The 17,420-nt window shown below is 45.8% G+C and overlaps 1 protein-coding gene and 1 long non-coding RNA gene across 11 annotated transcripts in view; one reads left to right on the top strand and one right to left on the bottom strand.

The window, feature by feature from the left end:
* Positions 1-17,420, bottom strand: part of Doa (CDC like kinase darkener of apricot) — a 40,684-nt gene that overhangs the window by 1,555 nt on the left and 21,709 nt on the right. For 8 of the 10 annotated variants that reach the window (XM_076317388.1, XM_076317386.1, XM_076317387.1 and 5 more), the window contains 7 exons: positions 4,485-4,563; positions 1,721-1,787; positions 1,087-1,200; positions 856-946; positions 622-792; positions 377-506; positions 48-298 (listed from right to left, as the gene is read on the bottom strand). In XM_076317388.1, coding sequence (XP_076173503.1) covers positions 48-298; positions 377-506; positions 622-792; positions 856-946; positions 1,087-1,200; positions 1,721-1,787; positions 4,485-4,563 — 903 coding nt within the window. Of the gene's footprint in view, positions 1-47; positions 299-376; positions 507-621; positions 793-855; positions 947-1,086; positions 1,201-1,720; positions 1,788-4,484; positions 4,564-7,641; positions 10,435-17,420 lie in introns of those variants that run through there. The other 2 variants (XM_076317384.1, XM_076317385.1) reach the window with 2 other exon arrangements.
* On the top strand, positions 8,994-15,936 carry LOC143149778 (uncharacterized). The gene is made up of 2 exons (XR_012992869.1): positions 8,994-14,954; positions 15,049-15,936. It is a non-coding gene; the product is annotated as an uncharacterized LOC143149778 (long non-coding RNA).

Here is a 17,420-nt window from a genome sequence, read left to right as displayed (position 1 = left end):
ACTCGTTGTGTTAAATTGTCTACGTAAATGCCACGATGATCACTCACGTGTAAAGGTTTACAATTGTCGCGAACGTATCTGCCGGCCGAACTCTTCTCATCCCAGTCCAATTTGCCGTGGTAGAAGTACTTGGTCTTAGTCTTGCGAGCCATACGATGTGGAATCGTGCCAAGTATACGCTCCATCATCGCTAAGTGCTCGCGGTTGTCGTGCGTTTGGAATAAGGTAATACCCAGGTACAGTTCGAAAAGGATGCAGCCAATCGACCAAACGTCGCAGGGCTGAGACCAACCTAATTCTACAAAAATAAAAGTGTCCGCGTGTCAGTGGCTGGGCGTGTCGCAACGAGCGGACGATACCGCACCGTTTCACTTACCTAAAATTACTTCAGGCGCTCTATAATGTCTTGTGCTAACGATCGTGCTGTGGTGTTCGTGATCGAACGTGGCACTACCGAAATCGATCAGCCTTATATCCGTCCGTTTTATACGTTTGATCTCCTTCCGCTTAAAAAGAAGAAACTTCTTTCGAATACTTCAAACAATGATACTTTATCGTACACCCTACTTAAACCCTACTTGATCTCGCGTCGTAACCTTGCGCAGTAAGCGGATTCCTCACCTTCTTATTGTTATATATTTTCTCGTAATCAGAGTCTACGAACAATATATTCTCCGGCTTCAGATCGGTGTGCGTGAGTTTGTTGTCATGCAAAAATTTGACGGCGTAGCAAAGCTGATATCCGATGTGCCTGACGTGCTCCAATGGATAGGGTTGGTAATGGTTGTCCCTCTGTAAACACGAAACGGTAACGTTACCGATTGGTTTCTCGTCTAGCGTGCAAAGTATACGCACCAGGAAATCGAATACGCTAAGTCCAAGCATTTCGAAGGCGATGCACATGTGTCCGTGATAGTTGAACCAGTCAAGCATCTTCACGCACAAGCTGCAAAAGAAAAAAAGAAAGAAATGCACTCGAAATTACGTTCAGTTGAGAAAGAAGAACGCAAGCACGAACACGCAAGGAAAAAAAAAAACTCGTCTAGCGTCCATGAAATAAGAATCATCATAGTGTATTATACTAACTGTTGGCCTTCTGGATCCTTGGTCGCAATTTTCTCTAAGGCGTTTATTTCGAGCTTCGCGGCTTCCCTATACTTCTCTACGTTCTTGATAATTTTCAGAGCCATCACGTGATCCCTGCAAACGTCATTGTACTTTTATTAGACGGACTCTACGCGTCCACCGAGCCGTCTCCGATATACCACGTCGTGCGTAGCGGCACACGGTACGCAAAAGTGCGCCTAATCGGAGGTGTAAACGAAAGGGTAAACTCTCGGGTCCCCGCACGAGGGGGGAGGTGGTTCACAAACTCGGCGCGAATTTCGCGAGATTCGACTCGCTCTCGCGACGGTCGCCGAGGATGCCTGGCCCGTAAAACAAAGTGCAAGGCCATCCTATTATTGCGACTACTTGCGCGTCATTTTGTGACAGTGCGGCCACGGCTATTTCTGACACCGTGCTATGACTCGGAGCCGCGCCACGCACCTTTAGGATTTTCCTCAGTGCGTGTGTCGGGACCGAGGCACACTGTGCATGGTAATAGGTAGGAAGAAAAAGACGGAGCTAGATGGTAGGGGTTGCTCAGAGAGAACGAGAGAACGCAGACCCGAGATTGTAGAGGTTTACCTACGTAGTAGTTACGTGAGCTGCCACTTACATTTGCAAGTCCTTAACCTTGACAACTTTTCCAAAAGTACCCGCTCCTAGGGTGGCCAGTACTATATCTGCAATGTAAAAAGCTGGATAAGTACACGGATAGATCGAAGACCTCGCGTCCACGGAAGCTCGTCCGCGTTACTCGTTCGCGGATACCGGCCGAGACGAAACACCCCGAGCGTTGTACAGATGTTTCATCTCGCCGGTGATATCCGTGTTCTCCGTACGTTTGTACGTTACCCAGGTGTGCCCGGAATTCAAACGGAGGACACAAAGCAACGGAAGGAGCAATGGTGGACGTGCTTCCGGAGAATGGACGTTCGGCCGATCGTTCTTGTACGCCATAACGTCGTGAACGGATGTATGATAAAGTGAAAAAAAAACGGTATCATAGAGCTTGTTTATCGATCGGAACTGCTGCTCTCCTAAAGGCTGAGGTACACCTAACAGTAAAACGGCGGCCGAGGACACGACATTTACTATCAGTCCCGACGACGTGTGGTCACCGTTCCTTCGGTTCTTACGCGGACAGGGCCAATTGGAAGGATGGATTCGAGAGCAACGAAACAACATTGTTAAAATCGTCAACTTGGCCACAAGAAGCTGCGCGGAAAAATCGTACGGGATAATTGAGAGCGAATGTCGAATGTCCTCGCGCGGCCTATTTAAAGAGAGAAGAGCACGTCATCTCGGAGAAGACGTATCGAGGAGATAGCGCAAGCGTAGTGTCTCTTTATCTCTCCTCCTTCCGTCGCTTCTCTGTCTCTCTGGTCCAGTTTCACCTTCGGCGATCACGTGGTAACGAATACCGTGAAATTCGAAGAACAATTTACGACAAATTCCCTGAACGATCAAAGCTAACGCACGTTTGGGAACTGCGACGAGCCTAACGCGTCCCCCACGCTTCTGAAGCGAACGGAACTGAACGATTTTTTCTAGATTAGGTTTACTCGGAACTTACTATTACAACTCGAAGAGACACATGGGAACGGTACCGAGAAAACAATCGCGCTACGCGCGATCATTCTTGAGATTTCGCGATGATTGTTGTTACAGGGCATCTACACGGTGTGAGCGTTATTAGGCATAATTCTCGTAGACGAAAGAGAATGGATAGAATTTTACTATTGTTCTTTTCAAAGGTTTCGAAATTTGTAGCAACTTTCGAGTTACGATAATATTTAATAACAATGTAAAACGTTGAAAAACTGATGTTACTGTAATCTCGCTAAGTCTACACAGAATACAAAGAAAATATTTGTCAAGATTTTCGCAAATGAATTTAAGCATCTGGGTCGGTAGAGGTTTGAAGAATATTTACCGTGAAATTTTCCAAGTCGTTGTTATTTACCTTCGTGTTCTAATCGATAAGTTCCGAAAGAACCACGTGTCGTAAACTAATCGTTGTTTCGCAAGATATTGTCAAAGTTTGAATCAATTAGTGTATTCGTATTCCTGGGAGAAAAACGCTCCGCCACTTAGTCACCATTTATTACGCACCACGTGATATCGTGTTATGTGCGCACATTTAAGCGCAACATGGCGCGAGACGGTGTAACCGACCACCCATTGATAGTACCGCTACGTATAGTAACTGGAAAACTAGTGTGGGGGGAGGGGGGCGATTTTCATCCAAGAGCACTTCTGCGCGATCTGATTGGTCGAAACTTTATTAATCTCTTGCGAGAAAACGTCTTATATGCGCATATAGTTCCTCAGACGAGGTTTGATCCTCTTATCGAGCAGTATACACAGAGATAGAGCAAAATGTTGACTTTAAATTTCAAGGTAAATTTCGTTTAAAAACAAATCTTCGACTCGATTGCGTAAATTCGTTCTCGAGAACCGTGTCAAATATTTTGTTCGCCTCCTCTGTCGGGTCATCGCGTGACCTTGAGAATCTCGCATAAAAGATTTTTCTTCTCTTTTGCTTCGTTGGTATCGTTGCAAAAAAAAAAAATAGCAAGTAATTACAACGTGCACACCCTGTGTATGCGTGCGTTCGTATACCGAACGAAATGTCGGTCCCAAAGTTATGGGTTACCATTTCTACGAGATGCGAAGCGTTATTGCTTTCGAGCGTTTACGAGTCGTACGAAATGGAAAGGACACCTCGGTAGAGAGAAATATCAAATAGAATACTGTTCAACGAAGACGGAAAATCGCTAACTATCTAATTCGATCGTCGAAGCTAAGGTACATCATCGTGCACGTTCGATGTTTAGAGTGACCCCTGTTGTAAGGTCTCTGCGAGCTGTCATCGGAAGCCCGCTGAAGCACCGAAGTCTCGAGTTATCGATCAAGTTGACGGTCAACGCGAAGAAGAGGACTCGCGCCTAGCAAATGCCACTTGAGTTAATACGTATCACCCGTAGAGAAGGTGAACAACCTGGAAAACATCGGTCCTCGTCGTGATCGCCTATGAACGAAGCTACGCGTTGAACGTTGGCGTAGCGCTTACTAACGAACGATGACCTAAAATCTGCCGCGTGTTGTTCGTTGGTAACCTGTAAACTTGACGTTGAACGCAAAGAATGAAAATGAAGATGAGATGCGCGTAGATTGAAAAAAGACCTGTACGAAAAGGACGAAGGGGAACTAAATCAATCGAGACAGAGAGGATGAGCGATCCGCGTGAAGGAGAGCGAGAAACAAAGAGAGACTATGGGCAGATACCGTAGGTAACCGTCCGATCGATCGACCGATCGATCGATCTGAGGCTTGCTTAAATCTACTACAATGAGTGTATTCACGTATTCACGAACATCTATTTTCCAGGATGTCGCCGGATTGGTAAACAAGGTGGCCCTCTTCGTCGTCCTCGACGGAGAGCGGTCGCGGGCTCTACGTATGGGCCGGCGGAATCGGTATCAGCGGCGCGTGCCAACAGAGGACCCAATCAGTGTGGAGAGCACCGTTTGGTGGTCCGGTTCATTGCGTCGACGATCGGTCGTCCCACGTGTGTTTCAGTTTCGTGATGGTCGCCGACCAGAGAACGGTTCCCCACCGGTCGTTGTCGATTCATCGCCGGGTTAGCGTCGTTGGGAGGCCACCAGAGGTCGTCGGGTCGTGATCCATTGGCAGAGAGAAGATGGTCGGGGGTCCACCATCCAACGGGGCCGTCGCATCAACCGATTGCCACACACCGTCATCCACCACCACCACCACCACCACCGCGAGGGCGGAGACCCGTGTAACACGCGGTAGAGGACGTGTGTAAGCACGGACGAACGTACGAGTGTGTCGGTGGGGAGGAAGTAGGGGCATACATCATCGTCATCGGTCATCATCATCGAACCACCCGATCCGAGCGCCCAGTCGACCATAGTGACCAATCCGTGTGCCATATCCATTTCCATTCCATTCCATTACAACGGAGATGGTAACCCAACAATCAGAGAGAAAGGGGAGAGGGCAAAATGGTTTGCCAAGTCAGAAAGTTGCGGTTACGAATTTACCATTGGCACAAAGCGAATTTTTTTAATTTTTTTTTTTTTTTTTAAACTTTTACTTTCATTCATTTTTTACCTCTTTTCATATTGTGTATGAAATTATTACTTTTAGATTTTTAATCGTTCGGATTTCGTATTACCCTATTACTTGTGTTAAAGTTAGGTTCTGTAATCGCCTCGAAGGAGCCGTCCCGATGCATTTATCCGCGCGATGAACATCCCGAGGATTTTGAACCGACATCTCTAGCGTACACGTAGGCAGGCAAAAGATCGAACAACGAGCGACAACGTTACGGATGCAGATACCACGAGCGAAACCAATTGTACAGCGTACTTACTGTAAAATTTTCTTTTGTTTTTTTTTTTCTTTCTTTTTTTCGTTTTGCTTTTTTCTCGACAACGAATGGAAAACACGCGGGCGAATAAAAAAGTTCATCGTTTTTGGAAAATGAGCAACAAGGAAGTATGGTCGTCGGACAGCTTCTTTCGAGTGTTCGTTATATACGTCTCTAACACGCTCGGAGAGGTCTTTACTTTTTGTTAATTATCAATCGTTTGCAGAAACTTCGAGTACTTACGTGATTGCGCCCGGTGGACGGCTCCACGATGATCGATACGTCGATCGATTCTCGTGACGCGACACCACCGTGACGACAGTGTCGATCGATCGATCGACACTTTCGAGCCTACCTTATCGATGTAAGGATAGAGCGCGGACCGACCTGATACTTTCAATCGGAAATGTTCTCGATAGAAAAGATTAGGGCAGGGTGGACGGTACTCTTTCAGTTAGTTCGATCATTTGTAAACAAGACGACGAAGTCTCCCTAAAATCAATTATTTCAATCTCCTTCGAATAATCATTCAAGTACGAGAAACGCGATAATAAAATCGCGGTAAATCGAAAATAGATTTGAACGAAGTCGAGATCAGATTATAGCACTTTGAGCTCGCACCTCGCCTCTTGTTCGCTACTTATGGCTATACTTTTTCACGTGTAATGTTATAATCGCTCCAAGATCTGGTCTCGCGATGTACCATTGACACGATCAACCTATCGATTATTAAGAATAACGCAAACTGAACGTAACAGTGGCAACGTGGGTTCCTCGATAAGATAGCTCGAACGTGAATCATCCCCGGTGTCCAAGACGAACTCTCACGGCAAGGGTGCTCAAGGTCTCAAGGGCGTTTTGACACCAGTCAAAGATGCGTAAGAGGGGTCACAGACGTAACGACCTATCGAACAACAAGTTGCACTACTATGGTTGATACAACTCTTTCAACGATAATTGTAATATACTTGTGGGGTTGATGTACAGTGGATCCAAACAATTCTGTCCATACCATTAGAGATGTATTGTACGTCTTCTTCTACCAATCGAAAATCGGAACTTGCCTAGTATTTTTTTTATGTATCTGTGAGTAGTATGGATAGAATCGTTTCAGCAGAGATGTGCAATCGGTCGCGCGGCGCAGTCATGTTTAAAAAAAAGAAAAATTCTTAACGTCATAGTCTATAAATACAATACTCAATCTGCAGTCGAATAGACAATAGAAATTGTATCGACCTTCTACTGGAACGAATATTGAAAAAAAAAAAATAAAATAAAAAATCTTACATCTTTCTACCTTCTTCTTTCACCCTTCATTCGCAAAAACCTTCCACGGTAATTCCCGCTTTCGAGGCTGGTCTTTCCCCGGATTCAAGTAACGGAAAAATCACTGCCCCGCTTTCAAGCGTATCACGGGTTCCTATTTTGTTTCTTGAAAGCGGGAACCACCGTACCGATACAAGAATCGTTGCAAGAATTCCCTATCTCATCGTTACCAATAACCGACCACTACCGTCTTCTTACAATAGAGTATCCTACTTTTCGACAAATCTTAACACGTCCAGACACATTGCTACCGCAAAGTGCAAAGATTGCGCCTGGGGTTCGCAGTATCAGAAAAAAAAAACAAAAAAACAAAAACAAAAAAGATTCCTTTTTTCATAGCAATCTTATTACTTTGTTCGTAACTTTTCCCAAAAATCCCCATCCCCAGGGGCATATCCTCCAGCGTCTCCGGTACGTTAACAATCGTTGCATGCCACGAATCGTTATCTCCGTAGCCCCCAGAGTGTCACAGTCAAGATCTATTGTACAGGTACAGTTTTAGTCGAGCGAGTCACCGCACCTCGTGTCAACACCACCTACGATAAATCATTACGTCTATGACATCCGTGGAAAGGACATACAGGTATATTAGTGAACCTCTGCTGCTCTCGTCTTGTGAAAGCCTGCGGGCCAAATAGGCGGATGCACCCTGGGGTGGTTAACGCGTAAACGCAAAACAGCCACGCGTGAGTAGGAGGCAAAGGGTTTGGGGCGCAACAGCAACAACAGGTATACGCTCTGCAGAACGAAACAACACTGCCGCTTAAACGGCGGGCATGGTTAGCCAGGCGCGCGGTTCGACAACTTACAATCGCGTGCTGGATCGCGTTCACGTCGTTAACGACACTCGCGTTCGAGATCGGGGCCGCATCTTTTCGCTCGTTTCGATGGTTGCTTTTCCTATACTTGCTAGTGATAATGTCCGTGATGCTCATCCGCGTTCTCCCTTGTCCAGCGGCGGCCAGCTCGCTGTACGTCTCCTCCATCGCGGCGTACTTCAACAACAGACTCTGAATCTCTTTGCGTTTCGCTGCCCTTTCGATGATCGCCGGATCCTCCGTGTCGCTGGCCGTGGGTGTTTTGTCAGGATCGACGGCGACACTTTTCTTGGCCATGTCCCCTTTCGCGAACCTGGCCAGCCTCAACGTGGCCGAATTGGTCTCCAATTGCTCGCTCTTACCGTTTCTGTACGGTCTGACTTTCAACGTGCGTGTCTCGGCGTGACCGGACTTGTGTCTACCGTAACGTCTATAGGAATCGGAATTGAGCAACGTTTGTCTCTCCGATCGATGGTAGCCCGGAGTTTTCTCGCGCCTGAATTGCTTCGTCGCGACGGATTTCCCGTAACTCTTGTCGGGCAACACCACGCTGTTGCGGCTGACGGACGGTTCCAGGGTACTGTCGTCGCGCACGAAGTAGGTGTCCTTCCAGCGATAGTAGCTGTGATCTCGCTCGTGGGTCCGTCTATAGTCGACGGAGCCGCGATCGACCCGCTCTTGGCGTTTCTTTCTCATGTACTTGTCCACGATCGAGGAGTACGTGTCCTTCAGGAAGGTGCTCGTGCTGTTCAACTGACCAGGGTTCGGGGAACGTCTCGGAGGTGCCGTTTTGTTCGTCACATTGTCGCTCAGCGTGGACGTTCCGCGTACCCGTGTGGTCAGTCGCTGCAACAGGTTCGAGCAGGAGTCGCTGAGTATCTGCGTCATGCTGGTGGTCGTCGAGGACCGTGCGTAACGATTTCGTTGATTCGCCGTGCTCTGACGAGACGTCGACATGTTATCACGTGGCGGGGATATGACATCAAAGACCGGTAGCTCCCGCGCAATTCACGAATCCTCTCACCGAGCCAATGGGGGATGAGACGTTATCCTCCCTGGGTGGTCGGACTCTCGTGCGAGGCTGTCGGTAACACCACGATGGTGTTCCAGAGGGTCGCGAAAGCCAGATCGAGCTCCTCGGACTCGGATCTCCGAGAATTCCGGCGAATCGGGAACGCGCTCCCTCTCGATCACGTTTCTTTCCCCCCTCTCGGTCGTCGCGCGGCTGTTTTCCTGGAATCGAGTAACTTTTCCGCTCAAGGTCGTCCCGCCAGACCTTCCCGAGCGCCCCGACCGCGATCGTGACGCATCAGACTCGCTTCGACGCCACCAATCGGGTCGAACGAGCGCAGGCGAGCGGTATATCACCGACCACCGATATATCCACCGAGATCGAAGTGCAACCGTGCGTTATCGCCGCGGAGGCGCGGACATATCGATCGCGCGCAAGAGGGACGACGCCGCCGAAGCCACTAAACTACACGACCACGACTTCGGTTCACGGAGAGGCGAATCGGCGCGCCCCGCCAAATACTCTCGTCGCACTAAAAATACCGAGGAGCGGTGGTGAGCTCCGACGATTCTCGTCTTCCTCTCTCAAAATGAACACTTCGCGATCGAATGCGAAGCGACCGAGAGAGAGAACCCTCGCTCGAGCGAGTGAGCGAAAGAAAGAGAGAGAGAGAGAGAGAGAGAGAGAGAGAGAGAAAATCGAAACGAATGGAGCGAAAAGAGAAGAAAGAGCGAGTCGAGTCGCTATTACGTAAACTCGTCCCTCCGTTGGTTCGGGATGAAGTTCGGTCACGAAGCGAGGGTATACACAGGGACTTTGGCAACGCCGCGCTTCCTGGTGCACGCAACACCGCCATACGGGAAACAGTTTCGCGTCGAGTTCGCGTTGGTGCGCGCGTTAACGAGGAAACCGACCGACCGACCGGTTTTCGGCGTCGCGGCGAGCTTTTCGCGAAGAAGAAGAAGAAGAAGAAGCGGCCTCTTCTCTCCGCACCTTGACACATATAGAAATTACGAAATTGTCGGTGCGCTAGAGCGGTGTTCGAACGGGAGCAAGTTTGGCGGTGCGCGTACCCGCGATGAAATTCCGATCCAACGGTGAGACGGAGAGACGCGTCGCATAATTAGAACGGGCCGATATCGAAACCGTAGCCCGAATCTGATACACGTGGCGACGATCGCGCCACGAGCCACGTTGATCATCCACCCGTTCGTCGCCATCGAATCGAACGTGAACACGTTCGCGCGCGAACCCCCATCAATCCTCTACAGGGTGATATCGGAAGAATCTCCTGTGCTCTCGGTACAGGGTTATTTTGAAAAGAATCCCGATCCGCGATGTGCACGACGTTGATCCTCCAACACTTTTACTGGGCCGAAGAGCGGACAAGATCGAGGACTCGTGGTTGTTTCGAGGCACCGTGACGATCTTTCGAAGAGGAATTCTTCGGGATTTCTGATCGAACATAACGCGGCATGGATACACATGGGCGAAGAAACAGTTATTTAGGAAACTTTTGCCATTGTTGGATACGTTGTTCGTGGCTAACAGGGATCGTTACCTGCGTTTCGTCTTTTTAACCTTTTCAGGCATATTCGCGCGTATTTATACGCACATGTGTCAAAAGGGTAAAAGGTTAAAGGTTCGATTGTTATTTTTCAAGAGTTTCGTAACATATGTAATTTACCTAACCCCAGACTTAACCTCTTTGAGAGATACCGATACGTATTTATAGACATGTATCGATAAATGAGCAAATGTTCAATTGTAATTTTTGAAGAGTTTGCAATACGTGTGACTTGAATGTTTTCGTGCGAGCAAATATTTGTAATGAAAATATACGTAAGTTCAAAGACGAGACTGTGTCCTATTCGTTGAAGGAACACGGAAGAAACCGTGAATATTTATAATTTGATTTTCCAGTGTCGTAACATGCCAACGTATAAAGATTAATGGATGCTATAGGTCAATGTCAGTATTAAGTTTTGTTGATTTGAAACGGAATAATCGTTCCTGAAGAGATCAATTTCCAATTAATGACACAAGTTTACAATATCGGAGTGAAATAAAAATATCCACGATCGAGACTGCAGAACAAATGATCTCGCAATTTCTGCTTTTCAACATTTTCGAGGATTCCGATAGCCAAAGTGATCATCTTCCTTGTCAGTTTAGTTAACAACGAGTACACCGTGCTATTTTTCGACCGAAAATGTCCAATAGCCTCTAAAATAGAATCAAAAGGGGAAAACTTTGGGGGTTAGTTTCACTTTTCAAGCACGAGTTTCTCTAGCTAAAACGAATACCTGTTACTTATTTGTAGCCGCTCTACAAATCTGCGACGTTTCATTAAAACCGGCGTCGTATATTTCGTGGATGACTCGAAAAGCTAGAGTACGGTCAGTAAACAATATTTGGCCCAGTTACAAAATCATGAACATTTCGAGCACCACCAAAAGAGAAATTAACGAATTCCTGCCTCAATTTTGACAATCAGTCCTAAAGACGAGAATCACAGACGTAGATTCGATCGATTCGACTTATCCTCGCATTAATCGAGCGCTTATCGGCAGATAGCGAGCGGTGATTAACACTTTGACGGCCGCTGTCACGCAAACGCGATTTCACCATTTTCACGCGACCCTCCTCTCGAGAAAAATTTTAATTCCATCAAGTTAACTTTATTTAGATTTCAGTCTTACTCTCGCGTGTTCGTTATGTCCATAGCCCCTTACAGAAACATTCGTTTGAACAGTTAATCCAGAGAACTTACGAAACCTTAATTTCAAATTGCTCGATATTACATCGGGAACAATTTTTAGTAGACCGTAATATTCAATTCGTATTTATTCGCAATTTTAAATAATTTTGCAAACAGAGCTTCGTAGCAATAAACTATGCGAATTAGTAAAAATGATACTCGTTCCGTTGTATTCGATTAAAGAAGTATCTAATGTTAATATCGGAACATTTCCATCTTTATTTTTGTTCTTTCTCTTTTATTTTCTGTTCATCGATTGTTCATGCTCGTTATGCATTATACGTACAAATATACGTTCTATTTTCTTCGTCCCCTTTTCCATTTCATTTTTCTAAATTCTAGACGCGCGGAAGCTCGCCCGGAACATGGTCAGCATACCACCGATGGGCACGTCTTTGGACTCCCGTTACTATTAATAAAACCAAGAGTCGTCAAGGTCGCGAAGATTCAACGATATCGTGGATTTTCCACAAATTCGAGTATCGAGTATAAATACACGGCGTTTAGAAAATAGCGACGCGGCTCGCCCACGAGCGTATTATATCCGCGTCTCGACCAAGTTCTCTTCACACCAGGGAGATACTCGTTCCAACGATTATCACACACTGCAAACCAAACGTCTGCGATCCACGTCTCATCGATCATTGCGAAGATTCGTGTTGCGCCGGATTGGTATCCGGAAACAGGACAGGAAGTTGTCCGAGGAAATCAACTCGCGTGATGATTCAGTGAGTGAACGACCTTGGACGAATTCAAGGTCAAAGGACCGACCACCACGTTGCTGCGGACCATCGTTTCGAAGGAAATTGAAAGCACGTCGAAAATGTACACGAAACGATCAAAGAGAGATGTGTCAGATGTTCGCATAATCGATAATCTCGTGACTTTATCGTTAGGTACATCTTTCGTTTTTATACCCTGATCTCGTGCGTGTGTGTATGTGTGTACACTTCTCTCTCTCTCGTTCTCTCTGTGCATATAATTGATATCTATGTACAACAATTTCCATCTCGAAGATAACGGAACAACGCGTTTTCTCTTAGAAGCGGGAAGCGTATCCGCTTCGTTCCGCTTTCGTCGTCGCTGAAAGGCACATTAGGAAAGGTTAATCCGTGTACCATGTTTGATGGCATGTATAACACTCTTTAGAGACGAATGTCGACATGTTACAGCGAGCGAAGGATACTACCACCGAGCGATTTCAGACTGATACGTTTCGACCCTAAACGTAGTCTTCGAGCGATGAGTAGGTATCGTACAGGTAAACGTACAAAAATTGTACGGAATAAATTTGCAGGAAAAATAGTGCGTCCGTAAGTTATGTAAATTTTCATAAATTTGTTTCTATTTAGTTTTATAAATTTAATCACGCGAAAACACAATTCCAATGAGCTACTGACCTTAAAATGCTCGCAATAATATCTTTTCTATTTTTGATTTAATTATGAGAAATGTAATTGAAACTATTGCACAACTGTTGTCAAATCTAACTAGAACTAGTATTAATTTTTTTATTTCATTTTATCGACTTTGAAAACATTTCACGATCAAATTTAAAAAAAACTATTATTTTTTCATTTTTACTAGTTAATATTAACAGTATATTTTTTTATGTCGATCTATGTATGTTTGGTCCCGCTTGTACTAAATTATCACTCTTACACGCCCACAATTTTGTATTTTAGATACGAACCAGTATAATTTTGTCACGAAGACGAGCCAAATATTAAAGTATAGTATGTTTGTTTCGACTACTTTTCTTATATTTGTTTCACATATGCGGAACAACACGCTTTTATTTATTATTCCATTTCCCTGTTTCGAATGGTTCTTTTTTTTTCCATATACAGGGTCATCTAAGAATAAAGATGGAAAAATTTAGTGTCATATATTTCTCACGCAAATAGATAGAAAATATTTAATTGTCATACACACGCAATGTTTGTCCAAGTAATAATCGGTTTTCCGTTCCATTAACGCGATCAAAGTACTTGCGTTTAGTCGTGAAATGATAGTCTTGTTTCAACAAGACGGAGTACACGTTACGTAAAGATCTATTATTTTATGTATTTCCGTTTTTGCAATTGTTCTTGTACAATTTTTTGTCATTGTATAATCGCCCAGCCGAGTTATAAATACTTAGTCACCGATGACCTTTCCTTGCGCATAACATTTGACGAATGAAGAGAAGAAAAAGAAGAAAATAAAATGTCACGTCTCAAGTTTGACTGGTAATTAGTGGATCTACTAATTGGTTATTTTTACAAAAGAATCATCGCGCGTCTGGCGATAGATCTGTTATTTAACGATACGTTAAGTCTCCGAGAAGAACTCAAATCTATCATCATCTTCCAACAGAAGCATTTTCACGATTGTAAAATATATAAAACACGATTAGTTTGAAAAATATTCCGCCCGTAACGGTAAAATTGAAATTTTCCCGATGAAATCGATGCAAATTTTAGTACAAGTGTAAAACTTTACGTCTCTCCAAGATGATCGAATGTAGCCAAATAAATACAATATAACTAATACTTTTAAATCTAATAACAAGGAAGACAAATGCTTGTTTGGTAAAGGCAATTATTACGAAATAATATAAAGTAAGATGTTAGAATAAAATTTGTACTAAAACAAAAGAAATTAATGAAACACTTTTTATACTATTGTTAGTTGCGTAAAAACAGCTCCAAAAAACAATCCGAATCCATCGAACGACCGTACTTAAAATTTCTCTTTTCTCAAAGAATTAAAAGAGACAACAGGAGTCGAAGAGTGAAAATTAATTAATGAAATACTTTTTATAATATTGTTAGTTGCGTACTAACAGCTCCAAAAGACAGTCCGAATCCATCGAGCGATCGTACTTAAAATTGCTCTTTTTCCGAAGAATTAAAAGAAACAACAGGAGTCGAAGAGTGAAAATAAATTAATGAAATACTTTTCATGGTATTGTTAGTTGCGTACTAACGGCTCCAAAAGACAATCCGAATCCATCGGTCGACCGAACTTAAAATTGCTCTTTTCTCAAAGAATTAAGAGACAACAGGAGTCGAAGAGTGAAAATTAATTAATGAAACACTTTTTATAATATTGTTAATTGCGTACTAACGGCTCCAAAAGACAGTCCGAATCCATCGAGCGATCGTACTTAAAATTGCTCTTTTTCCAAAGAATTAAAAGAGACAAAAGGAGTCGAAGAGAGAGACGGTGGAAGAAAAAAAGAGGGCGAGATACGAGAGATCAGCGTGTCCATCGCACTCCACCGACGTACGCGTGTGTTTATCGTGGTCGTGTACGAAGTTGCCAAATATAACCAAGAAGCGTGAAACGCGTGCGCTACGATTGCTCCGCGAGCGGTGCGCGAGCGGTCGTCGCGAGTCGGTAGCGCGTTTAAATGTTAAGGCGAGCACCTAGCTAACTAGCGCTCGGCTAGCTGGCTTACTGCTCGCTGGTTTCGCGTCACCGTTGCCGCTGCGTGGCAAAGGGCCAACAAAAACAGATACATGCGTAGGCGAATTGCGTGTTAGGGTAAGTTCAGGCTTAGGTACATTCTATCCCGATATTTGTCAACGGTATCAACCGTTCCCCGACTGATGTATATACGACCGTTCATAAATTCCAGCCACTAGAACAACCATGCCTATTGACGTTCTGCGACCTCCGGAGTGTTTCTGCGTTTCTTCCAACGATACACGGAATACTAATCGCGAATGTATCCAAGACTGGACTTACGTAAACGCGATTGGAGCCGGACGTGATATCATCAACGCACGAAAAGCTTGGTTACAGCGTCGCGTGTGCACTCCAAGGATTTACGGTGATGTACACCGGGTGGCGTTAATCTCCGGCGTTTGAGGGGAATACGGTACCCGCTTGACGTATCTCCTTATCTCGTTACTATTCTAGTTGGTGCGCGACTGAAACGTCAGATGGCACTGCGCAGATCCCACGAAGAAGCGGTTCGAACGTGAGACATCTAATCTACAAGCGGTTACTGTGTTCCGCGACTATGTTATACGGCTATTTGTGAAAATTCGCTTGAATAACTTTTTACCGAATGGACTATTAGTTCAGGACTGGACAAAATAATTCCCTCTACTATTCGTGTTTCAACACCTTGTCAACCGTGCCTAGATCAGTATAGACCCTGCTCTACCTTTCTTCGTTCGGTTCTCAGGCTTGAATCAACCGAGTCGAGGAGATCGACGAGACTCGCGAGCGTGGGTCAAAAGTGACCCAAGCTCGATCGACAAAACTGTTTGCGATTTCATCGCAATACATTATCGATTCTATTGCACGTTTGATTCAATACTCTAGCTTCGCTATCTTTTCTATGTACCATAATCTACTCTATTGTATCTTTAATTCAATGCTTCTTTAGCTTCGCTACCTTTCTCAGTAAATTGATAAGGCACTGTACCATAATTAACTCTATTGTATTTTTCATCTAATAGTCTACTTTTGCCATTTTTGTTTTCAATAAATTGCTAAGACACTGTACCATAATCGACTCTATTGTGTTTTTAATCTAACAGTCTAGTTTTGCCATCTTTTTCAATAAATTGGCAAGACACTGTACCATAATCGACTCTATTGCGTTTCAGTGTTCTACTATCCTTTTTCGTCCGATTTCTATTTACGATATTATCCATTTGTTCCAAATAATTCCATCAAAGCCCTCGAATCCTACTGTGCAAAACACCGCCTCGAAACATTGCAACGGTGTTCACCGAGTATCGTCTCGGTACTATCTAAACACGAAAAGATTCGCGGAACAACCCCCACCCAGGTGGTTACTGAACAAGAACCGTCCTCGTCGCGCCATCTAGCGTTCCACCCGCGACACATCTAGAAACTCCACGAGAATCGGGCGCGTTAGTACACAATAACTCCGAGACGACGATCAACGTCGCCCCTTTCTACGGCTATCGTACTCCGTTTCGTTGATGCTACCTCGGAAGCCGATGTCCCGTTGGACTCCGGCGTGACGTCGAGCTTCGCGGCGAACTCTCTGACCGGTTCGGGTGCGTTGCGTTCCTGCAACCATGGCTCCAAGCCGCGCCGTGGCCACCAGGATATGCTCCCCGGCATCAGCAGGTTCAGTTCCTGACCGGCGGACGACGACGAAGCCGAGGGTGGTCCACCGTCGGCCAGGCCGCCGCCGCGCATACACCAGCCGCCAGGATGATCCAGGTTGAAGTGATGGGCACAACCCGGGTGACGATTTCGAGTTCTGGGATAGCGGAGGAGTGCCGCGCCTTTATCGCAGTCGCATCTTGCCAACCGGGACCGGTGTGTATTTCTAAATCCAGGCTGATAAATTCTGGGTCACCAGATGCACGAGGCTCGATTTTCGCGGCGAGGGATTACCTTGAACGGTCGCCGTGAACACTATCGCGAAGGTGTACTACCGTACTCGTTGACTCCTCCTACCGTCTTACTACTACTCTTGATCACTTTATCCAACGAGTAATCCCCGAGTCTCCTCCATGCGTTCCAGGGGCAGTTCCTCATCGGTCGTTGGGGATCCTCCGCGGACCGATGTCACCCGATCGCGGCTTCGGTGACCGATCGCGGTCAACTTGGTACTCCCCGTACGAGGACAACACTCGTCGCGCGCGCGTCTCAGCTTCCGGCGAACCGGCTTCCCTGCCGGCGCGTTTCCCGACGACGATGCCGGACGGTGTTGCGCTGGCCATCTGGCGCGAACTCGCACTAAAACCGCGGCGAAACCGCGTGACGAGTCCCCCTCGAAAATAGTCGTCGGTCGAAAATAGCCGACGCTGGGTAAGAAAGAAGAATCATCGGCATTTGCTCCGGGGTACACGTCGTGCTAGTTGCGTCGCGGCCTTCTCCAGAGACTGATCTCTCCCGGCGTACCAATCCGCCGCTCTTTCTCTCCGTTTGCTTCACGCCTCTTCTTCCCTCTTCTTTCGATACGTTTCTCCACCATTCCGTCGGGCCGAACCGCGTATTTATATCGCGGCGCCGATC

Source organism: Ptiloglossa arizonensis, chromosome 8 (genome assembly GCF_051014685.1).
Source record: "Ptiloglossa arizonensis isolate GNS036 chromosome 8, iyPtiAriz1_principal, whole genome shotgun sequence".
In the NCBI taxonomy this organism is placed as follows: domain Eukaryota; kingdom Metazoa; phylum Arthropoda; class Insecta; order Hymenoptera; family Colletidae; genus Ptiloglossa; species Ptiloglossa arizonensis.
Note: the sequence above shows the minus strand (reverse complement) of the source record. Positions and strands in the feature narration are given on the sequence as shown.